This window comes from Dasypus novemcinctus, chromosome 21, assembly GCF_030445035.2.
Source record: "Dasypus novemcinctus isolate mDasNov1 chromosome 21, mDasNov1.1.hap2, whole genome shotgun sequence".
Lineage (NCBI taxonomy): Eukaryota > Metazoa > Chordata > Mammalia > Cingulata > Dasypodidae > Dasypus > Dasypus novemcinctus.
Genome location: NC_080693.1, coordinates 25,845,217 through 25,869,062, shown reverse-complemented (window position 1 = coordinate 25,869,062; position 23,846 = coordinate 25,845,217). Strand labels below are relative to the sequence as shown.

The 23,846-nt window shown below is 52.4% G+C and overlaps 1 protein-coding gene across 1 annotated transcript; it reads left to right on the top strand.

Moving 5' to 3' along the window:
- The first annotated feature begins 1,897 nt into the window (after positions 1-1,897).
- On the top strand, positions 1,898-9,956 carry ALOX15 (arachidonate 15-lipoxygenase). Its single transcript, XM_058283652.2, has 14 exons — positions 1,898-2,076; positions 3,280-3,484; positions 3,705-3,786; positions 3,868-3,990; positions 4,098-4,201; positions 4,378-4,538; positions 5,107-5,250; positions 6,423-6,632; positions 7,281-7,367; positions 7,466-7,635; positions 7,778-7,899; positions 8,427-8,527; positions 8,653-8,820; positions 8,931-9,956. Exons 1-14 carry the CDS (start codon positions 1,942-1,944, stop codon positions 9,108-9,110), a joined length of 1,992 nt encoding a protein of 663 aa, XP_058139635.1. The 5' UTR covers positions 1,898-1,941; the 3' UTR covers positions 9,111-9,956.
- Positions 9,957-23,846: the final 13,890 nt, after the last annotated feature.

Genomic DNA, 23,846 nt, shown 5'->3' with positions numbered 1-23,846 from the left:
AATTTGTATTGAGGCCAAACTGTAGTGGAATAGTAGATGTGTTTTTGGGGTCTGCTATCTCCTTCAGGATATATAAGGTTTTAAGGTTCTGAAGGAGGCCGCCCAGTGGTGTAGTTTTTGGAGGAGTCAAAGGAGTGTTTCCCATTTTCAGAAGCCAGGATGAGTCAGGGACCTTCACAGGTTAACTGAGCAAGTCAGGCGTCCCTGAGTTAGTCAGAAACCTTACCAGCAGGGGGTCCACGCCCAGGGCCAGGCGCCTCTGATGCCTGAGGGGCTTCTGGGGATGCAGGTCAGCACATGCCGTAGTCCCGAAAGCAGAGAGGACCACTGGCCTAGCTAGGGTTTGTGGAGTTGTCTGAAACAACGGGAGAAAGAACAGGATCCTCCAGAGAATTCCCTTAACTCACCCAGCTGGTAATCGGAGTCCGGTGTTGGATGGTGTAGCAGTTTGATATAATTGATGAATTCCAAAAAGAAATATTGGATTTTGCTTGTAATCCGATCTGTACCTGGGCATGACTGAGTTATGATTAGGGTGTTGCGTCCTCACCCCTTGGTAGGTGGAGACTCACAGATAAAAGGCATGACAAAGAAAGAAGTTGAGGGATTTTAATGTTGGAGTTTTGATGTTGGAGTTTGATGCTGAAGACTTAAGCTGGAGCCCCAGGAAGTAAGCTCACAGAGGAAAGAGAAGCAAGCCCCAGGAAGAAAGGAACCCTGAACCCAGAGAAAAGCAAGCCCCAGAAATGTAGGAACCCAGGAAGCCTGAACCCTCCCAGACGTCGGCAGCCATCTTGCTCCAAACAGACTTTGGTGAGGGAAGTAACTTATGCTTTATGGCCTGGTATTCTGTAAGCTCCTACCCCAAATAAATACCCTTTATAACGCCCAGCAGATTTCTGGTATTTTGCATCAGCACCCCTTTGGCTGACTAATACAGATGGAGTTACGGCAGTGGCAAGGGTACGTTTCTCACCAATCTGCCGGTCTCAGCACAATCCCAAGGGTCTCTGGAGTTCACTCTGAGGAGTTCTGAGAGAGGGTGAAAAGGACCCAGAGTTGCATGATCAGGATGGAGGAGTAAGCCCAGGCAGCTGCCACTGCTCACTGCTTCCCAGGTTGCAAGGTATGGTAGCCAGATCTCTTCCCAGATCCTGGGTTTCTGACGTCATATGTTAGATGTTGGGGTGAGACAATTGGGACACAGAGACCAGCGACTGCAGGCAAGGATTTACTGGGAAGCTCTCTCAACAGAGGGGGTCTGAAAAATAAACCTCAGCCCGCCCCTGGCAGAGGCGGTTATGAATTTATCCAGAACGTCTATAGGTGGGCACGTGCTCCTCAGTGGGAGTGGGCGGGGGCTTGGGTGAGACTCGGGGACCATAGGGATGGCCAGGGGGCGGTGGGCGAGGGGCCGTGAGTTCTAGGGGTGCGGGAGGGCTGGAGGGGTGGGGTGGCTTGTCTATTCTTGTGAGGAAATGAACCGTATCTGGACATGCGGGCCCAGGATGGGGGCTGCCCTATGTCACCAGAGGCGGTTTCTTCTGAGTAAATGGTTGGTGGCCCTTTCACAATGGGGTAGGTTTGATAACAAACTTGCAGCTTCTGCAAGTTGTGGCTGTTACAGGGGCTAGGGACGGAGCCTAGTCCCGTCAGAGGGCAAGCGTCCTTTTCTTCCTGCCTGTTTTCTGCTGCCCCCTCCCCTTTCCTCCCGCCAGGATAATGGGCTGCACCCCGAAACCCCTGCTAGGACGCCGCCTTCTCCGGCTTTTCGGGGCTGAGCGCTGGGCGGCGAGGGGCCCCGGCGCGTGGCCAGGTGGGGCGGGCTGGAGACCTGCCCCCCACAGCCCCCCCGGGCTCCGAGGGGGCGGAGCCTCCGTCCCCGTTATTTGCCGCTTCCACTTCTCGCAGCTCAGAAGGCGCGAACCCTCCGTGGGCGAGATGGGGCTCTACCGCGTGCGCGTGTCCACCGGGGCCTCGCTCTGCGCGGGCTCCAACAACGCGGTGCAGCTGTGGCTCGTGGGCCAGCACGGGGAGGCGGCGCTCGCGTCGCGCCTGCGGCCCGCGCGGGGCAAGGTGAGCGGGCCCCGCGGGTGCCCGGGCGGCCCCACGCCGGGAGGGGACGCTCCCCCCGCGGGCCTCCAGCTCCTTCTCGCCGCGGAGAGCGCAGGCACCTGGGCGCAGGGAGCGCACGGAGGCCGCGGGGTGCAGCGCTTCAGGGGGGGACCTGGCACACAGCAAGCGCTCAATAGATGTTCCCGTGGCCCAGTCTCCTTGGAATTGAGCGCCTATCATAACACCCAGCTGTCTCCCTTCTAGGAACTCGGTGGCCCCGGGAGCGACCTGACAGCGTCTTGTTTCCCCTAAAAGCTGTCCCCAAAGCTGCTCTTTCAAACCTCGCCGTTGTTAGATCTCGATCTGGGGGACTTAGTCACGGGGGTGGGGGGTGGGGGAGCCAAAAGATGGCAACTCCTCGACTTCCCGACCCACTCGCCCTCTCCCACTACTGCGTCTCTCTCGTCCGGCCCCTGTTCCTTTCTGCCTCTGCCGAGCCCCACCCGCCCCTGGCCTGTCCCGCTCTCTCTCCAGAAGCCCCAGATCCCGATGCCCGTTCCAGGGACACCTCAAAGGAACATGCCCCAGCGAGGTCCTCTCCCACGCCTCTGTCTTCTCCACGTGCCCCTCGTCGCCTCCCTCTAACCCAGGGCGCCGTCAAGCCTCTCTCTTGGGCATCTCTCGCATCCATGCTCGGATGTGCGCCGCAGCCGCCGCCCGCGTCCCCTGATCCTGTGTCACCTTCACTCTCCTAACCGGCCCCACCGCCTCGGCCCCTGCTCTGCCGAGCCCTGCTGCAGCCAGAGCGATTTCTCCCGAATACGTTCCTCCTCTGGTCATTTCCCTGCTTGAAACCCTGGACGGCTCCCTCTGCTCAGAGCCCTGCGCTTCCTCCGCGAGCCCCTCCCCGAGGCCGCGCTGGCGGCCCTGCCCTCGCCCCCGCGCCGCCGGCCTCCCCGCCCCGCGCGCGCCGCCCGCCTCTGCGCCCTCGCGCGCCCCTTGGCGAAGCTCCCGGCGCCTCCGGGTCTCGGCTTCGACGGCGTTTCCCCGGGCAGCCCGCGCTCGGGCCGGGGGCCGTGCCGGCCCTCTCTGCTCGGGCGCTGCCCCTTTGTCTTTCGGGGTCCCCCCTTGCGCCGCCTTCGCGGAGGCCCAGGGAGGGCGCCCCGGGGGCGCAGTCAGCCCCGGCGCCCGCCCCCGACGCCGCGCCCCTTCCGACGCCCGCAGGTGGAGGAATTCAAGGTGGAAGTGCAGGAGTACCTGGGGCCGCTGCTCTTCGTGAAACTGCGCAAACGGCACCTCCTCCGGGAAGACGCCTGGTTCTGCAACTGGATCTCGGTGCAGGGCCCCGGGGCGGGGGCGGCCGAGTTCACGGTCCCTTGTTACCGCTGGGTGGAGGGCGACGGCGTCCTGTGCTTAGCGGAGGGCACTGGTGAGCACGGGCTGGGGGTGGGAGGAGGCCCTGGGGCTCGAGGGTGGCGGAGAAGGAGGAAGGTGTGGAGGCTGGCATCTGGAGGGCCGGGGGTCTTGGAGGGGTGCCAGAGAGGCGGGGCTGCTGGAGCTGGCACGGCTGGGCGTGGGGGGCGGTGCGGGGGCAGGGCGGGGAGAGGCTCTCAGGAGAGGCCGCGCTGCCCAGCCTCCTTCCCCTCCAGGTCGCACGGTGCTCGACGACCCTCAAGGCCTGTTCAAGAAGCACAGGGAGGAGGAGCTGGAGGAGAGGAGGCGGCTGTACCGGTTAGCCCCCCGGGGCCCCCGACCCACCGCCTGCTGCTGTCCCTTCCCCACACCCACACCTCGTTCCCCTTCTGCTCGCAGGTGGGGAAACTGGAAGGAGGGGCTGATCCTGACCGTGGCTGGAGCCAAAATATACGACCTCCCAGTGGATGAGAGATTTCTGGAGGACAAGAGAATTGACTTTGAGGCTTCACTGGCCAAGGGGTGACAGCAAGGGGGCTGGCGGTGAGGGAGGCGGCCAGGTCTACGGAGCCCGGGGGCTCACTCGACTCTAAGAATGGCTCAAACTCCTGGCCCCATCTTTCCCTCAGGCTGGCAGACCTTGCTGTCAAGGACTCTTTAAATATTCTGGCTTGCTGGGACAGTCTGGACGACTTCAACAGGATTTTCTGGTGTGGCCAGAGCAAGCTCGCTGGTCAGTCACACCCCTCCCCCCAGTACTGCCCCCAGATCCCACCCGATCCAGGGGAATGGAAAGAAGCAGGGCTGGGAGACCTGAAGTCTGGGTCCCTGGGGTGGGCATTGGTTTAGCGGGCACTGGAGGGACCAGGAGCTCAGGTGCCACGGCAGGCTGCACGATTGTCATTGCAGAGCGTGTGCGGGATTCCTGGAAGGAGGACGCCTTATTCGGATACCAGTTCCTCAATGGCGCCAACCCCATGCTGCTCAGGCGCTCCGCTCGCCTGCCGGCGCGCCTCGTGTTCCCTGCAGGGATGGAGGAGCTGCAGGCTCAGCTGGAGAAGGAGCTCCAGGTGCAGATGGAGGGGACATGAGTCCTGTGGGGGCCAGGGGCGCGCAGACGGTGCAACGGGGGTGCACTGGGGGGGGGCCAGTGTGTGCGGGGCTGGCTGCGGGATAGCAGGAAGCGACTCTTTAGGAGGAAACCTGACCAACCCTGGAGAAGCGCAGCAACACGGCCTTCCTCCCCCCCCCAGCAGAGATTTTGTCAAGGGAGAGTGTGTGACGAGGTTGATAGGAATTCAAATACAGAGTCAAAATGAAGAAATGACCCTCAGCCTTGGTGCCAGGGATTCAGGAAGGGGTTGGAGGAGGAGACTCGGGGCCAAGGATGGCTGGTTAATCAGGAGTCAACATAGAACAAGTGAAAGAACATTCAAGGGACTAGGGGATGGGACAGACCTGGGTTTGAAGCCTTGTGATCACCCGATGATGTGAGGTATTAGCACCGGATCCGCCTCTGGCCACCAAGCGGGTTGATGGAGACAAGTCCGTGCCCTTCCTTTCCTCCCCGGTGGGCATCGGGTGGGAAGAAGATGGCTTGTGCTGACAGCAGCCCCTGCCCCCCGCCCCCCCCCCCAGGGAGGCACTCTGTATGAAGCTGACTTCTCCCTGCTGGACGGGATCAAGGCCAACGTCATCCTGTGCAGCCAGCAGCACCTGGCCACCCCTCTGGTCATGCTGAAGCTGCAGCCTGATGGGACACTCTTGCCCATGGTCATCCAGGTGAGGGGACGCAGGGTCCTGCTCCCCAGCAGCTGGCCCTCTCAGCTCAGCCCCGCCCTCACGGCCTCCCTGAGCAGGGCGTTGTGCTACGGCACGGGGGGGGGGGGGGCACTCAGGAGCGAGGAAATGGGCAGCCTGCGGCTTTAAGGGGTTCGCACGTCGCTAGAGAGTCAGAGCAGGCAAATCGGAACAAGCTCCTAGGACCAAGGAGGTCCCTGGTGACAAAGACAGTCAGGTGGGGGATGGCTGGGGTTGGGGTGGGTATGAGCTGAGCCTTGGGGGCGTCAGCACTTAGATAGCAGGAAGTGGGGGAAGACAGCTGGGCACAGGAGCTGAGGTGCCACTGAGCCCTGGGGCGGGGGCAAGGAATTCCCCAGGGGATGGTTGGACTAGAGCGTGGGGGACAGTGTGAGGTGAGGGAGGCCAGACTGCAGCGGGCGGTGGGTGGAACTAGTGAGGGCAGTTGTGAAAGAAGCTTGAAGCAGCACACCGGCCACTGTGTTTCAGATGGATCGAGGAGAGGCTGGGTGCAGGCTGGGGGGTAGGATGCCACAGCACTTGCCCAGGGCAGACGATGGGCTCGGATGTGGGCAGCCGCGGCAGGGATGGAGAGGAAGGATGGGTGCAAGTGCATAGGGAGTCTAAAGTGGCCTGGATTCAGGCAGAGAGAGGAAAAGGAGTCAGGCAGGGCACCTGTGTGGCCGGGCCAGAAGCAGAAATAGGTCAGAGAGGAAGTGGAAAAAGATGCTGAGACAGGCTTTCGTCTTGCCAATTTTGAGATGATGGAGAGATTCAAATTGTGACGTCTACCAGGTGGCTGGGACCGGAGACTGGGTCATGCAGGTGGAGGGTGGCTTGAAAGATGAGAGAGAGGCTGAGATTTCTGAAAGCATGTGGGATGAAGGAAGCAGAGGGTTGAATCTTGTCCACGCTGAGGGGACCACAAGAGGAAGTGGAGGTGGGAGAAGGCAGGGGAAGAGGAGTTTCTGCTGAAGGCTGAGGGCAGAAAGCTTCCACAGTGTGAGAACAGCAGGTGGAACAGGAGGTGGGAAGAACAGGAGGGCAAGAAACAGTGGCTGGAGCGGGTAGCAGCGGTAAGACGGAGAAGGTGAACCTGCACGGAGGGGGAGCCTGTGGGGTGGCGGGCGCTCATCCTTCTCTTCTCCCTCCAGCTCCAGCTGCCGCGCCAAGGAGCCCCGCCACCACCTCTCTTCCTGCCCACGGACTCCCCGATGACCTGGCTTCTGGCCAAATGCTGGGTCCGCAGCTCTGACTTCCAGCTCCACGAGCTGCAGTCTCATCTTCTGAGGGGACACTTGATGGCTGAGGTCATCACTGTGGCCACCATGCGGTGCCTTCCATCGATCCATCCTATCTTCAAGGTGTCACCTTGTTCTCGCTCTCCTGCCTGCCCCTCCCTCTGGCCCCTGGCACATGCCCACCTCTGCAGGCCCCACTCTGGCTTTTCAGGGTATAGGGAGAACCAACCAATGAGAGGCGAGCAAGGAAGGGCGCCCGAGGGCATGGCTGGCTCTGCATTTGCAGAGAGGGGACATCACCTCCCAAAGGGGCGACGGTGATTCTCGAGGAAGGAATGAAAAAGTCTAATTCTTTTTGTGTATAAAGCACAGATTTTATATATATATATACATATACACAGACATACAGTATATCTGTGGCATTAAAATTTTACAACAGAGAGGTGATGAAAAGAAATGTCTCAAACTCCTTGGGGGGAGTGATAATGAAAAAAAAAAAAGGTCAAGAAACACTAGGCTGGACCTTGAACAAGCTCATTCGAAAAGGACAATGATGCATTTCACTTGTCATAAAGCTTCAAGTCAGTGATTTGTGGAACTGAGTAGGAGATGCAAATCAGCTGAAGATTCTCGGTGTGGAGGAGGCACTGGACTTCACGTCCCGCTTTCCCTGAAGACGTTGTGCCCCTCCCTCTTGGCAGTCCCTGTTTCCCGCAGGGCCCTGCAGCAGCTCTCGTCTGACTTTGCCCCCCCGGGCTTCTCTCCCTCCAGCTTTTAATCCCCCACCTGCGGTACACCCTGGAGATAAACGTGCGGGCCAGGAATGGGCTGGTCTCTGACCTGGGAGTTTTCGACCAGGTATGGGGAGACAAAGCGGGGCTCTGGGGTGCAGCCTTCCTTCTGGCTCTGGCCGCAGAGCCGCTGGATTTGCCTGATCCTCCCGTTCTCCCGCTCAGGTGGTGAGCACAGGTGGGGGAGGCCACGTGGAGCTGCTCAAGCAGGCTGGAGCCCTTCTCACCTATAGCTCCTTCTGTCCCCCCGAGGACCTGGCTGACCGGGGGCTCCTGGGAGTCCAGTCTTCCTTCTATGCCCAAGATGCACTGCGGCTGTGGGAGATCACCTATCGGTGAGACGTGTGGGTGCGGGCAAGGAGAACAGGAGGTCTGGGTTGGGGGCAGGGGGCTGGTCTGGCCTTGTGACTAGGGCGCAGAGGGCCCGGGGGCTTCCCGTTAGCTTCTGCCCTCTCGCCCTGGCCCCTGGGCTGGCAGGTACGTGGAGGGAATTGTGAACCTCCATTACAAGACGGATGTGGCCGTGAAGGAGGACACAGAGCTGCAGGCCTGGTGTCGGGAGATCACTGAAATCGGGCTGCGGGGGGCCCAAGACCGAGGTAAGATGTGCCTTCAGTCAGAAGAGGCTCCCCCTGAGAGAATCCTCACCAGGCCAATGGAAGCCTCCAGAAATATTTCCAGTCCTTATAACATTGCCCAAAGGCCTTCTCAACAGGAGACAGGTTCTCCTCCTAAGTACCAAGGGCCCCTCGAGGTCCCAGATGCACGGGGCCCATGGTTGCTGGTAAATGTTTAACTGGCGTTTTGGGAGGAAAGCTCTGCTATGTAGCCTTTGTCCATTTTCTGTGGTAAAAATATACCCACCAATGTGCGGTCCACCGGCTTGCTAAATTGCTGAACATTTAACCAAATCATTTCTCAGGAGCTGGTGCAAGCCAGCTCCCAGCCCATACACCCCTGAGGGGGCCCCTCCTGACAGAGCTCCCATGCCCCCCCCCCCCAAACTCTCTTGTCAATTCCTGTAGTAGTTACTGAGAGCTCTTGGCGCCCCTTCTCATCCTGCTTGTTTTTCCCTCTCTGCCTCAACTCTCTGTTCATGACTTTCAACTGTCGTCACCCCTTGCAGGCTTCCCCGTCTCCTTACCGACGCGGGACCAGGTTTGCCGCTTTGTCACCATGTGTATCTTTACCTGCACTGGCCAGCACTCCTCCGTCCACCTGGGCCAGGTACTTACTGTAGGGGACAGCTGGGAGTTTGAGTCCTGGAATGGAGCCAGGGTATGTGTGCAGGTGGGCTATGGGGTTTTCAGTGTTTAAGAGACCCTGATTCTAGACCCCTGACCCCTGCTTAGCTGGACTGGTTCTCTTGGATCCCTAATGCTCCCTGCACGATGCGGAGGCCTCCACCTACCACCAAGGATGTGACCCTGGAGACAGTGATGGCGACACTGCCCAACTTCCACCAGGCTTCTCTCCAGATGTCCATCGTTTGGCAGCTGGGCAGGCGCCAACCCATCATGGTGAGAGCCGAGTGCCTGGGCCCCTGGAGGAGGCGGCAGCTGCGGAGAGGCGTGGCACTCCGAGCCGGAGGGTCCTAAAGCTCTTAGCTCTCTTTTTCTCTCCACCCCAGGTTGCTCTGGGCCAGCATAAGGAGGAATATTTCTCAGACCCTGGGCCCAAGGATGTGCTGAAGAAGTTCAGGGAGGAGCTGGCAGTCATGGATAGGGAAATTGAGCTGCGGAATGCAAAGCTGGACATGCCCTATGAGTACCTGCGGCCCAGCTTGGTGGAAAACAGTGTGGCCATATGAGTGCTCCCAACCTTTGGCTGTTTCAGCACCCCTCCACCCAAGCCGCTGCCTCCCTCCCCATGCCCCACCTGCCTCCCAAGTCCCACCCTCCCAAAGAGTCACCTCTCACGTCTACATCCCTAGTGAACGAGCTTTACTCTAGATGTACCACTTAGCTCTTCTCTTTTCCTCCCCCCTCCTTCCCTGCCTCCCATAGAGCAAATAATAGCCACAGTTAAATAGTTTCAAAGATAAATAGAATAACAGTACATGTTTTTTACACCTTTTATGAAACAAATATGATTTTGTACCTAAATAGAATTTAAACACAACAAGAAGACATTTTAGGCTAATGGTAGACAAGAACCTAGATGGAAGTATTCCAAATAAAATATTGGCAAACTGACTATAACATATAAAATTTTTTTTCTCTTTCTAACTGGATAGGATTTTCCATATGCCCTGAAGCCAGTCACAACAGAAAGTGAGTCTCAAGATTTTCCAGTCTCAAGATTTTCCACCTATGTCTCTCTTAGTGATAAACTAAAATGAACTGTTTAGACTGAAGAAGCTGCTCGTGGTTTGAGGTACTTGGCCTTGGGGCTTTGGTCTGAGGGATCAATATCTTGGCATAGCTGTAATCCATTTGCCACTCACCAGTTGGGATGCTACAAATTAATATAATTAACTAGAATAATACTAAAAATCCCATGATGGCCAAAGTAAATGACAACAAGGGAATCCATAAAATCAAGCTTCTATTTCTGATTAAAATCTTAGAAAAACAAACTTAGAAATTTTCTTTTTTTGATCTCCAATGGAAGTTTTCTTTTGTTAAAAGAAATAAAATAGAATTTCTATGGCTAAGAGATTGAAAATGGGGTTGGGAAGTCGTTCTGGAGGCTACTCTTACGCAGGTCTCAGATATCACAACCTGCCCAGTATGCAAAGATTCAAGCACCAGTGTTCCTCAGAACCCCAAGGACATCTGGACCATATCACAAACCACAAGATAACTCAGTGAACTATCAATCTGAAGGACAATTAGTGCACCCCAAATATCCACCAACCACAATGTGTCTAATCTTCTTTTCCTTTAAAAATCTTCGGAAATTCCAAGTTGGGACATGATTTAGGTTACTATTTTAATCTGTGCTCCCCAAATTGCAATTCTAAGGCTCAAATAAATGCCCTTGTTGCCTTGCAGCTTAATTTGTTATTTCTCACTACATGGCGTGAGAAGGGGGTCTGGAGCCACTGTTGGGTTCGAGCATGGTATCGGCAAGAGCCCCTCGAGCTCCATCCTCCCCCTGATGCCCCAGCTTCCTTCCTCTGAGTCCTCCCGGCTTCAAACCTCCCTCTTTCTGGTTGGGGTTCTGGCCTTTCTTTGGGTGTCTTCTGGTAAAGGGCGTTTTGAACTTTGGTTCTTTTGGTTTGAGCTGGTGGCAGTAGCCCTTTCGGGTATTTGAGCCTTCGTTCTTCTGTTTGGGCTGGTGGCAGAAGTCCTTTGTGTTTGCCCTTTTTGGTACACAAGGAAAATTTTCTTGTCTGGTGAGTACTCAAGTGACAGTACAAAGATCCCTACTTAGGTAATGAGCTCTTTTCAGTGGAGGGATACCTCCCTAACTATCAATTTGACCTCTCTTCTGACTGTGAGCAATCCAAGAGCTATTTTTGGTGGGTACGGGATGGCATTTAACTGCCATTGGAGTGCCTGCCACCTTTAACGAGAAGCCTCTGCTTCTGAAGAACAAGACTCCCATGAAAGGATAAGGTGGTCCTGGACATGCTAGACTGGCCCAATGTCATCCAATTTCCATTCAACTAGGGCCATTTGGTCACAGGTCATACAACTAGGTCACAGGCTGTTCACCAGGTAAAACAGGTATCCTTTCAAAGGCCCACTGTAAATCATCACATTTGCCCCAAAGGCAGACAATTCCCCTCAGGCATAGGCTGTAAGGTTGTCAACAGTCAGAACTAACTAAAAGAATGGGTTCCAATCCATCTAATAAATCTAATGGTGCACCACCATCTAGCATGAGTGGGTTTCTTTTTCTTGCTTACTTGCTTTTTTTTTTAGGTACTGGGGCCGGGAATTGAACCTGGGACCTCATATGTGCGAAGCTGGTGCTCAACCACTGAGTCACATTGGCTCCCCACCAGCTGGTTTCTTTAAAAAAAATTACGGTTCTGCCTTATGTAAAATTATGTTCTGCTGGACCTGGCACATTAGAGAAAATCTTGAATTACAATGACCATAATGGGAATCTTTTCATATACCTAAATTGGTACATTTTCATGCTGAACTAGAAAATAGAGACTCTAAAACTAAGCAACGTGAAGAAAATATTTATTTTAATGGGTACCCGGAAGCTTTCAAATGTATAGCTAATTCTAAAATTTCCTCTCTTCAAGAAACAAATACTAAATTAACAAAGACTAACAAAGACTTACCTAAGCACATTATCAAGCTTGAAAAATTATCCAGAACGCCTGTCTCTGTTCTAAACCTCTTTAGCTCCCTCCTGTCCTCCTCCTCTATATTCAAGCTTTTCCCAACTCTCCTTCTATACTCATAGCATTTCCCAAACTCTACTGAAGACCCAGTGGGTTTTGCAAAAGAAATCAATCTTATCATTCAGATTTATAAGTCTGGATACGCAGAACTTTACCAATTAATTCACATGACTGTTGGTGAAGGTCATGCCAAGGTCTACATAGACAAAGCTATTGAAAAAAAATTCCTGAAATGACTTTTCAAATTAAGAGCTACTGACAAAACTGAAGTATTTAAGATAGCTAAGGAACTTCATAAGGTCATAAGGTCATATCTGGAGTTTTCCCCCAAATTATCAATTGGAGGAAAATCCAGCAATGTACATAGAAACCCAATGAGCCAACATATGAATATTATAAAAGACTCAACAAAAAACCAAACAATTCTCAGGTCTTGGCCATATTCATTCAGAACCTCCTACCCTATTTAATTTTGCTGTTGCTGCTTTTTAAAAAAAGGTCTTTTCAAAAAACTAAGCATCACTCTAAAATGTAAACAATGAAATTGGGCCATCATGGAACTTAGTGATTTAGTACAATTTACAAATCAATTAGATCACACCTTTAAAAGACTGGGAAGGGAAGTGGATGTGGCTCAAGTGTTTGGGCTCCTGTGTACCATATGGGAGGTCCAGGGTTTGATTCTCAGGGTCTCCTGGTGAAAGCAAGCTGGCCCAAGCAGAGAGCTGGCCCATGTGGAGTGCTGGGCCACGTGGAGAACTAGCATAGCAAGATGACACAACGAAAAGAGATACAGAGGAGGGACAGTAAGAGACGCAGCAGACCAGGGAGCTGAGGTGGTGCAAGAGATTGAGCGCCTCTCTCCCACTCCAGAAGGTCCCAGGATTGGTTCCCAGTGCCACTTAAAGAGAAGACAAGCAGACACAGAAGAACACACAGCGAATGGACACAGAAAGCAGACAGCAAGTGCAAAACAATGGGCGGGGCAGGGGGGATAAATCTTTTTAAAAAATAAAAAATAAAAGGGCTGGGAAGGGGGAAGTGGATGTGACTTAACTGATAGAGTGTCCACCTACCATATGGAAGGTCCAGAGTTCGAGTCCCAGGGCCTCCTGGCCCGTGTGGTGAGATGGCCCATGTGTAGTACTGCCGCACGCAAGGAGTGCTGTGCCATGTAGGGGTGCCCCCTGCATAGGGGTGTCCCATGCGCAAGGAGTGCACCCCACAAGGAGAGCCACCCTGCGTGACAAAGGTGCAGCCTGCCCAGGAGTGGCGCAGCACACATGGAGAGCTGACACAGCAAGATGATGCAACAAAGAGAGACACAGATTCCCAGTGCCACCTGACAAGAAAAGGGCTGGGAAGGGAGCGGGTGCAGCTTAGCGGTTGAGTGTCTGCCTCCCATGTGGAGGTCCCTGGTACCTCCTAAAAATACACAAGATAAAAAGTTTGGGAAAAAGAAATCCTCCCAAGCTGAAAGAGCACAAATACAGTTAGGAGAAACCATGAGTTTCTAATTATAGCAGCTAAATGAGCCCTTAGTAAACCCTTTAGGCTCCAGGAATCAGGGCACTGGTACTTGTAATTACTGTAAATAACTGGACACTGGAAAATAGACTGCAAGCCTTCCCCAAAGCAGCAGCAACCCCCCCCCCCCCCCATTTGTTCTTTGCCTCTAAGAAAGCAAAGTACCTTTCAATGTTAGGGCTGCCCCAGGTAATGGCAGAGGCTTTTCCAATTGTACACATCACATCTTTAGGTGAAGTAGACCTAATAATTGAAAAGGAGGGCGTATGGGCTCTAAAAGACACGGGGCCCACCTTCTGTCTTAAATCCGCCACCCTGGAGTACTTAAGCAATTCAAACAGTGGGAGTCTGCCACAAACCCATGACCATCTTTTTTTTTTTTTTTAAGATTTATTTTATTTATTTCTTCCTCCCACTCTCCCCTGTAGTTTGCTCTCTGTGTCTACTCACTTTTTTTTAAAGATTTTAAAAAAAATTTGTTTCTCCCCTTCCTCCCCCCACCCCCGCCAGTTGTCTGCTCTCCGTGTCCATTCATTGTGTGTTCTTCTGTGACCGCTTCTATCCTTATCAGCGGCACCGGGAATCTGTGCTTCTTTTTGTTGCGTCATCTTGTTGCATCAGCTCTCCATGTGTGCGGCGCCATTCCTGGGCAGGCTGCACCTTCTTTCGCGCTGGGCGGCTCTCTTTACCGGGCGCGCTCCTTGCGCGTGGGGCTCCCCTACGCGGGGGACACCCCTACGTGGCAGGGCACTCCTTGCGCGCATCAGCACTGCGCATGGCCAGCTCCACATGGGTCAAGGATGCCCGGGGTTTGAACCGCGGACCTCCCATGTGGTAGGCGGACGCCCTAACCACTGGGCCAAGCCCGCTTCCCCTAAATGCATCTTTTTTTTTTTTTTTTTTTTTTTAAAGATTTATTTTTATTTATTTAATTCCCCTCCCCCGGTTGTCTGTTTTCTGTGTCTTTTTGCTGCGTCTTGTTTCTTTGTCCGCTTCTGTTGTTGTCAGCAGCACGGGAAGTGTGGGCGGCGCCATTCCTGGGCAGGCTGCTCCCTCCTTCGCGCTGGGCGGCTCTCCTTACGGGGTGCACTCCTTGCGCGTGGGGCTCCCCTACGCGGGGGACACCCCTGTGTAGCACGGCACTCCTTGCGCGCATCAGCACTGCGCATGGGCCAGCTCCACACGGGTCAAGGAGGCCCCGGGTTTGAACCGTGGACCTCCCATGTGGTAGGCGGACGCCCTAACCACTGGGCCAAGTCTGCTTCCCCTAAATGCATCTTAAAGCACACATGCACATTCCTAAGCTATCATGCTTAGGAATGCTGTGCTAGAACCACGCCTGCTATTTATCAGTAACTTCAAAAAAGAAATATTTACAATCTTGAAAATTCCAACTTGGCTCTGTGCCTCCCTTGCTCTTACCCAGTATAACCCTGGAGCCCCCGAATGGTGTGGAGCTCCACCCTGAATGTCCCGTGACCGCCGGGGCCAGCTTCCTGGTCTGCAAGTTCCCTATAAGACTGTCCCTATTTTGCCATTTGAAGGGGCCTGCTTTGTCTGTTTTTTTGGTCTTACGTGCCCATTGAACTCTGGTGGAACCTGTTCTGTGGGTTCACTGCCAGACAACTGGCCAGTCAGCCAGGAGACCGAAAACAAAGCAAGCCGAGGGAAACGGGAATCCAGAGGGGAAGTGCCAGGACGGTCAACTTCTAGCGTGTGGGTGAAGGTAGCCCACTTTTTAGAACAGTTCGACCCAGCGCATGAGTACAGGATGCCCCAAAAATGCCAGCCAGTGTTATTTGTCCTAAAGGGGGGATCTGGGAGGCAAATGGAAATAGCAGGGAAAAGAAGTGATTGCTGCTACCACGTAGCCATTGTTACGGGCAGTTAGTCCAATTAAACGCAGAAGCTGAAGAAAGGAGATTAAAGAGGATTTTACACTAGAAGATGATATTAGGTAGCATATTCTAACAGTGCTAATGAATTAGCAAAAAAAGATACAAACCCAAGAGGGTCAATTAGAAGTAATGACATAAAACGTAGCAAAAAATGCACAGATGAAGGATGCTATGGCAGCAAGTATGAATCGTTATCCAGAGGAAGCCAGGGATCCGAAGGTTTGGGGTCTCTGGGAGAGTGGAAAGGGGGAATTTGGGAGGAGGAAATTGAAATTGAAGGCGAGCCTAAATATACAAGGCCATTAGTAACTACAAAATGAAAGTAACCAGGAGCGGTGGACTTGGCTCAGTGGTTAGGGCGTCCGTCTACCACATGGGAGGTCCGCGGTTCAAACCCCGGGCCTCCTTGACCCGTGTGGAGCTGGCCCATGTGCAGTGCTGATGCGCGCAAGGAGTGCCCTGCCACGCAGGGGTGTCCCCTGCGTAAGGGAGCCCCACGCGCAAGGAGTGCACCCGTAAGGAGAGCCGCCCAGCACGAAAAAAAAGTGCAGCCTGCCCAGGAGTGGTGCCGCACACACGGAGAGCTGACACAACAAGATGATGCAACAAAAAGAAACACAGATTCCCATGCCACTGTCAACAACAGAAGCGGACAAAGAAGATGCAGCAAATAGACACAGAGAACAGACAACCGGGGTGGGAGGGGGAAGGGGAAATAAATAAATAAATAAATAAAAATAAAATCTTAAAAAAAAAAGTAACCAGGGATCCCAATGGCCCTTGGGAAGATACCCCTACTCAGAAGCAAAAAGTGATGAGGGGGTATACCCCTGCAGAATTAGTAGAATCTACAGAAAAGTTTAAATAAAAGGGCTGCTTGGGGGAAGTGGATGTGGCTCAAGCGATAGAGCTTCTGCCTACCATATGAGAGGACCTAGGTTCGATCCCTGGGGCCTCCAGGTAAAAAAGAAGAGAAAGCATGCCCGCTGGGTGAGCCAGTGCCTGCATGAGTGAGTCACGCAGCAAGATGATGATGCAACAAAAGAGAGGCAAGGTGCTGTGAGGCAGAAATCAGGAACTGTGGTGGTGCAGCTGACAGGGAACCTCTCTGCATATCAGGAGTCTCCAGGATCAAATCCCGGTAAATCCTAGAGGATAGAAAATGAGAAGAGAAGACAACACAGACAGCAAAAACTAGCAGGGCGGGAGGAGGGGAAGGGGGGAAAATAAATAAATAAAACTTAAAAAAAAAAAAAAAGACTGCTTGGTTACTAAAATTGAGGGATGGGGGAGAGAGAGTCAGAAGTAGGAATGTAGCATAGGCTGAACATTTTCATGGACCTGATGATGAACTAGTCATTGCTGGTATGAAGGATATATTTCTCATTTAAAGAAAACTCCAAGCCCTGCCTGGAAATCCATTCCTACTGGGACCTAGAGCTCAAAATGGCCAAGGATCAGAAGTAGACGGTATCTGTTGTAGAAAGCTGTCCCAAGACCCAGGGCCAGGCCTGTATAATTAACACTTACTGGTGATCTTAGGCTCAAGTTATCGAGACGTGACGGCATTTATAGGAACAGCTAACCCAAGCATCCAGCTCCTCGTTTTTATCAGATTAAAATGAACTCCATAATGCTGCTAACATCTTATTATTATCCTACAGGCATTCTTATTCACACTTTTACTCCTCCCTCACCCCCCCCTTTTTTTTTTAAAGATTTATTTTATTTCTCGTCCCCCTGTTCACCCTGTTGTCTGCTCTCTGTGCCACTCGCTGTGTGTTCTTCTGTGTTGGCTTGTATTCTCATTTGGTGGCTCTGGGAACTGATCCTGGGACCTTTCAGAGTGGGAGAGAGGTGATCGCTCTCTTGTGCCACCTCAGCTCCCTGTTCTGCTATGTCTTCTTATTTCTCTCTCCTCTGTGTCTCTTGTTGCGTCATCTTGCTGTGCCAGTTCTCCACATTGGCTGGCACTCCTGCACGGGGTGGCTTTCCGGTGCTGGGCGGCATTCCCACGCAGGTGGGGCCTCCTGTGTGGGATGGCATTCCAGCATGGGCTGGCACTCCACGTGGGCCAGCTTGCCTTCACCAGGAGGCCCTGGGCATCGAACCCTGGACCTCATATATGGTAGATGGGAGCCCAATTGGTTGAGCCATATCCGTTTCCCTCACACCTTCTTTTGTACACCAGTCCATCTGTCCCTCCCACAATGAATCCTACCTTGGCAAGTTCACCGAGAGGGGACGAGGGTGAAGGTAGGAGTGAGGTGGGCTTCCTGAAGGAGTTGCTGATTAGCAGAATCAAATGCTGCCGAGAGGAAGAGGAGGAGGAAGATAAGGTAATTAGGAGTTGCTGGGGACCTCAGAGAGAGAGATAGGGAGAAAAAAAAAAGTATGGCAGGATCCTGGAAATCACACTCTCAGAGGCAACTCCTCCTCCTTGGGGGCCCTGCCTCGTTCTTGGCCCTTGCTGGTGTTTTCATTCTGGCGGCTCCTCTCTGCAGTCCTGGACACAGAACGCTTCAAATCCCCATCGTGTTTTAGAAAGGAATCTGTTACAGTCACAGATTTATTACAGACATGTCTGTGGGGAGAAAGTGAAAACAAATGGCCTGAAATCCTCCTGTTAACACATGTAGTCAGGTCCCTTGTGTTCCAGGGATGTTACAGAAAAAAAAGTGGGATCACGGATGGTGAACTCACACGTTGGAAGGGACTGCATGACTTTGAGGTGAGGAATTCAATTTCTTTTAAGAGACATATTCCAATGAATTTATTTTCTTACCAAACACATACTCAGTAAATGCATATTGTTTAAATTATAAAGAATCAGGGCAGGCTTAACCTCAAGATTAAGGTTGAAGAACTTAGGAAATAACAGTAGATCTTTGTCAGGAGGGCTAAAGGGCAATTCTCACCAATAGCCCTCCAGCACCTGATCTTGAGATAAGCTATTGAATAAGTACACACTTGGCAAGAAGGCACCTCCTCCCAACCTAGTTATTATTTATATTCTTGCTGTCTTCAAGGCAAAAGTCAGGCAAACATTCACTAGATTTTTCCCTTTATCCGACAAAACGTCTTTGCTAGCTCAGTGTTTAGTTCTCTCAATGCCCTTTAAATCGTCACATTCTTTTTAAGTGTCTTCATTCAAACTGCCCATTGAGACTTGTAGCTTTGGTCTTCACAATTTCCAGCCAAGGCTGAGTGAAAGGGTATTATTCTTCTGTTTCCACACATCAGCACTCCTGCTAGATCTCCACCTGCTGTCTGGCCGTGAGCAGAGGAGTGGGCGCCAGCCTGCTGGACTTCCGCAATCCAGACTGACCTTGGGCCTTGAAGGACAAGTTTAATTAAATATGCGGAGGGTCGGGTAGGGCATTCCTGGCAGGAAGACAAGAGCGGGCACAGACCGGGAGGCGGGGATGGGAAGAGAGACGGACATAGCTGCAGGAGAGTACTGGTGAACACAGCTGGTCTTAGTTTGCTGAGCTGCTCTCCCACACACCACAAACTGCCTTTATTAATAGCTTAACAGGCAGCATTTTTTGGCTCATGGTTTTAAGGGTGGAAGAAGTCCACAATCAAGATATGGACAGGGCTTGCCTTCTTCCCAAAGAGGACAGCATTCTGGTGCTGGTCGCCGACCATCCCTGGGTTTCTTTGGCTTATGTCTCTGCCCCCCATCACCAGGGAATGTCCTCTCCTTCTTAGCTTCTGTGACTCCAGGGCTCTCTTTATAAGGCCTCCCTCCAGTGGTCAGCTAAGACCCACTGCTTCAGCTGGCCACACCGTAACCATAAGTGCCGTCTTCAGAAGGTCCTGTTTACAATGGGTTCATACCCACAGGGACGGGGGTCAAGATTAAGAACGTGTTTGTCGGAGCACATAATCTACCTGGCCACAAAGGTACAGTAGGTTGTTCTCATGTTCAGGAGAACGGGAAGGAGGGGCACTAAACCAGGGCCTGGGGCATTGGGCACCGAAGGGTCAAGGCTGAAAAAGTGCTGAGACCAGCAGCCGAGGGCCAGAGCAGGCCTCACCTTCTGGAAGCCGTCTCAAACACTACCCACTCCACACCACAGAACTGGCCTCCTCCTCTGCTGCCTGCTCTGTTCCCTGCTGATGACTCAGGCAAGAGTTATGGAGAATGTAGCCTTGAGGGAAGGGTCCATGAGAATGGACAGAAGAGATGCAAGAAATACGACTAAGAATCAGCAGGAGTTGGGGACCCACTCAATAGCAGCAGAATTAGGGGTGGAAGGGAAGCGGACTTGGCCCAGTGGTTAGGGCATCTGTCTACCACATGGGAGGTCTGAGGTTCAAACCCCGGGCCTCCTTGACCCGTGTGGAGCTGGCCCACGCGCAGTGCTGATGCGCGCAAGGAGTGCCCTGCCACGCAGGGGTATCCCCCGCGTAGGGGAGCCCCACGCGCAAGGAGTGCGCCCCGTAAGGAGAGCCGCCCAGCGCGAAAGAAAGTGCAGCCTGCCCAGGAATGGCGCCGCACACACGGAGAGCTGACACAAGATGACGCAACAAAAAGAAACACAGATTCTGAGAAATAAATAAATCTAAAAAAAAAAAAAAGAATTAGGGGTGGAAGATGCAGGCTGACTTTGAGGCCAATTTAGGAGCTAAATATTTTTTATCATAAATTTTTTAAATTGACATATAACACACTTAGAAAAAGTGCAAAAAGTTTAATGGGCTGCTGACAGGATGATCGTCAAGAAAACCATATGCCAAGAACCTGAGGGCAAGAAAGAAAACTTTACCAGCACCCCGGAAGCACCCACATGTCCCCCAGAATTACCCTTATTTAAAAAGTAAATTATTGATTTAATTTTTTCTAACAAAGTCTGAAGCAGCTTTTCTCAATCTTTTTTTTTTCTCCTGAAAGAACACTTGAAATAAGTTTCAGATCTCAGGGCACCTCTTCATAACAATTTTGATATCTACAGGTCAGAGTATGCTAACATGATCATTAAGTTGTAGATACAATAATCCATGATAACTGTCTTTTGAGTAAGGATAGATATTTTTCTGTGAATATGTTTATCGTGGCCAGCTTATTTGGAGGATTGTGGCAGTTTGGGTGGCTGGAATATTTACTACAAGGGCATAGCATTATCGAGACAGTGCCTACGGCACTTGAGGATATTTATTATTAAAATGTCAAAATAGTGAAACCAAGAGGTGGAAGCCTTTGTGTAGCCATCCCCCCATCCTTCAGGGGCTTGCTAAGGGAAAATGGAAGTTTTTAGAGTCCGAGGTATCTGCTGGAAAACCTTGTTTATATTATGAAACACCTTGATCTCAAGGCATCTTTCGTAAATTGATTTTAACCTGCCCCAAATTAACATACACACAGCAGGATAGCTCTTGCGGTGCTGACATCCCCTCCCGCCTTTTTTTGGCCAAGAGGGAATTTGGCTAGACGATTATCTGAGACTACCTGGGCTCGGGCATCTGTTTGTTGTTGTATTAGCCCTTCCTAGCATATAGAGAGACTGAGGGCAAACGGTGGGCTTCGCTAGGTGAAAGGGGGTCCCTGCCGCGTGGTTAAAGCTACGAGGTTCAGCTGGCTGGTAGGGGGCAGCAGAGTGCACGGCGGCTTTACGACCCTGGGGAGCGCGACTCCCCGAGACCCGCTGGGAAGGGGGCCCGGGGTAGGCAGTCCGTCACTTTCGCCAGGTAGTATTCTCAGGGTTCTCCTTCCCTGTGCTCGGTGCAGTGTCTGGGGAAATTAGCTGGCAGGAGCTGGGGGTGGGGGTGGTTCTGGTTAGCTGGGGTGACAGGAGCGGCGGTGGGTGACCCTCAGTGGTTGTCTTGGACTGTCACCTCCATTCGCAAAACTCGTGGGCCAGGACGATGTGGTCTGAGGCGAGGTGGTGATCCCGGGGTGGGGAGGGCAACCCCCGAGTGGGGATCCCTCCCAAGTAGCAATCCCTAAAGGATGGGGAATCGTATCTTGGGCTTTTAAATGTCAGCGGGCAGCGTTAGTTATATCTCTGCGGGCTTCATAAAAACGGTTGTCACAGAGCTCCATGATTTTTAGGAAAAGCTTGGCTGTGAGTTCCTGCGTGGCCCCTGCACGTCCCTCCACAGGGAGAGTACATGTTCTGTCCATGCCTACATGCCAATCAGTGTTAACTCTCTGTGGGCTCTCTCCGTAGTCTGAGCCCGTCTTAGGACAGTAGGTCCAGCGCGCTGGGGTAGAGGGCAGTTAGCCTTGCAGGCTTGATTTGATTACACTCCTGAGGCCGCTGGTGCTGTATGAGAGTCTTATTTAGGTTATGCTGAGTGGAAACCATTTGGCACTGGTACCAGTGGACCCATGGCTTTGGGTGATTAGCCACTCCTGGAGGTATGCTGAGCACAGGTGGTTGCAGGGCGACAGCCGGCATCTCCTCTGTCCCACCCCTGGCTACAGTTTTAAGACTACGCGGATATTGTTTGAGCATTCCCGGGCCTGCACAGTGGGGCCTGTGGGTGGGTAAAGGAGCCTGGAACTCACGCAGCGCAGCCAGTAGAGACACTAAAACCTGGAGCCAAGGGAACGCTGCTGTCACACCAGTCAGCGAGGACTGGCTGCTGGGGCTGCTGCTTGTGTCAGGACAGCCGGACTTGGTGTTGTTTCTCTCCCCTTCTGAGCAACTGCATGGCACTTCCCCTTGGGGCTTGCGCTATGCCTGGTGCTTGCCAGGCCAGGTGCTGTGCCTTGTATGGATCACGGGCACTCATGGCAGGGTAAAAAGAGGGCTTTTTTTTTTTTTAGGGACCAGGGCTGGTGGGGATTGAACCCGGGATCTCGTATGTGGGAAGCTGGCAATCAACCACTGAGTTACACTGGCTCCCCTGAGTTGGCACTTTTGTTTGTTTGCTTGTTGTTTTTAAGGAGGCACTGGGGATCGAACCCTGGACTTCCCATATGGGAAGCAAGTGCTCAACTGCTTGAGCCACATCTCCCCAAGAGGTCATTTTTTATATGACTGGCATCCACCAGATGTAGCTTTTTATTACCTCTAAAGGTGACCCTGATCAGTCTGCTGCTTGGTTTGGGACCAATAGTCTCTACTTCCTAGTGGCACCAGCAGTGCTGGGACGTTGTCCTATGCAATTAATACGGCAACAGGGGAAGGGTTCACCCCCTACCACCACCACTGTGGAATGCGACCCTCTCTAGGGGATGCCAATGTTTGGTTTTAGAATACAAGTCACAGCTGCTAGTAACCATTCTGGCCAGTGACGGGCCTAGAGGCAATCCCCTGGCTTTCTTTAGGCAATCCACTTTTATCCACTTTTATGTGCCCACACCACGAAGGCAGAGGAGCCTCTGAGGCCCGCAGAGCTATGGGCCTAGACCTCCTGTTGGTGGAAGAGTCGGGGGCCTGAGTGGGCCTTCTCTGAGGGTCCTGCTGGATACGCTGAGGAGGAATGGATTTTGGGTAAGTTATCAGCAGTGTCACTGAACAGCGACTCTGGTGTGCTGGGCGGAGCGTGTGTAGAAATGCGTGAGGCTGCAAGCTGTTTCCAAACGTGGAGCCCCTCATAAGGGCCTCTTTGTATGAGAAAATTATTTTGTTTCCATTGGCCCGACCCCCTAAAAACCCTTTGGTCACTGCCTTTGATCCCAGAGATCAGTATATTTAAGATTTTTTCTCCTGGGTTGGTTAAATTCTACAGAGGAGGCTCAGTTCCAGTCTCCTGTTTAGAAAGTCGCTGTTGGTAGTCACTGCTGGGAGAGCTAAAGGGGAAAGAAGATTAAGGGTCTCAGTGTGAAAATCTGCACTGAATCCCCTTGTCATTAAGGCGGCACGCTCACACTCAGCTGTGCCCAGGGCTGCTCCGTTAAATCCTCTTGAGAGAAGGACTCTCCAGTCTTCAGCTAAGATGGTGCAGCAAGAAACTGGAGATTCAACTGCTTCTATTTTTTTTTTTCAGATTTTTTTTTTTAGGAGGTACCAGGGATTGAACCAGGACCTCATACATGGGAATCAGGCGCTCAACCACTGAGCTACACTCGCTCCCCTCAATTGCTTCTTAAATGAGCTTTTAACTAATTAATCTCCTTTACCAACACATTCCTCCTACCTGTACTTGGTTGCATTTGGAGCTGTCCTTTGATGGGCTCTGTGGTATAAAGCAGGTGTTTCTTGGCTTTCCCTATTGCTGACCTAAGACATAGTTTTCTGGGCCTTAATATACACCGTCCACTTTTCAAAACTATCTTGCTTGTGTCTCCTATCAATTCTGTTTATATTGGTTTATGCTTTTATTTTCATTTACTGACATTTATTTTTTATTTTTTAAAAGATTTATTTATTTATTTATTTAATTCCCCTCCCCTCCCCCGGTTGTCTGTTTTCTGTGTCTTTTTGGTGCGTCTTGTTTCTTTGTCCTCTTCTGTTGTCGTCAGCGGCACCGGAAGTGTGGGCGGCGCCATTCCTCGGCAGGCTGCTCCTTCCTTTGCGCTGGGCGGCTCTCCTTATGGGTGCACTCCTTGCGCGTGGGGCTCCCCTACGCCGGGGACACCCCTGTGTAGCAGGGCACTCCTTGCGCGCATCAGTGCTGCGCATGGGCCAGCTCCACACGGGTCAAGGAGGCCCGGGGCTTGAACCGGGGACCTCCCATGTGGTAGACGGACGCCCTAACCACTGGGCCAAAGTCCGTTTCCCTCATTTACTGACATTTAAATATGGCTTGTGAAGAGAGGTGAGGCTAAGGAATGCATTAAACTTACCATTTTTTATTAGATTGAACTGTCATTTCACACTTTTTACTTCTTGACTTCACTGTACACATTTTTCAG

Coding starts and splice junctions, on each gene's coding strand:
- ALOX15 (XM_058283652.2), top strand. CDS start 1,942: ATGGGGCTCTACCGCGTGCGCGTGTCCACCGGGGCCTCGCTCTGCGCG. Junction 4,539..5,106: donor AGCTGGAGAAGGAGCTCCAG/GTGCAGATGGAG, acceptor CCCCCCCCCCAG/GGAGGCACTCTGTATGAAGC. Junction 7,368..7,465: donor ACCTGGGAGTTTTCGACCAG/GTATGGGGAGAC, acceptor TCTCCCGCTCAG/GTGGTGAGCACAGGTGGGGG.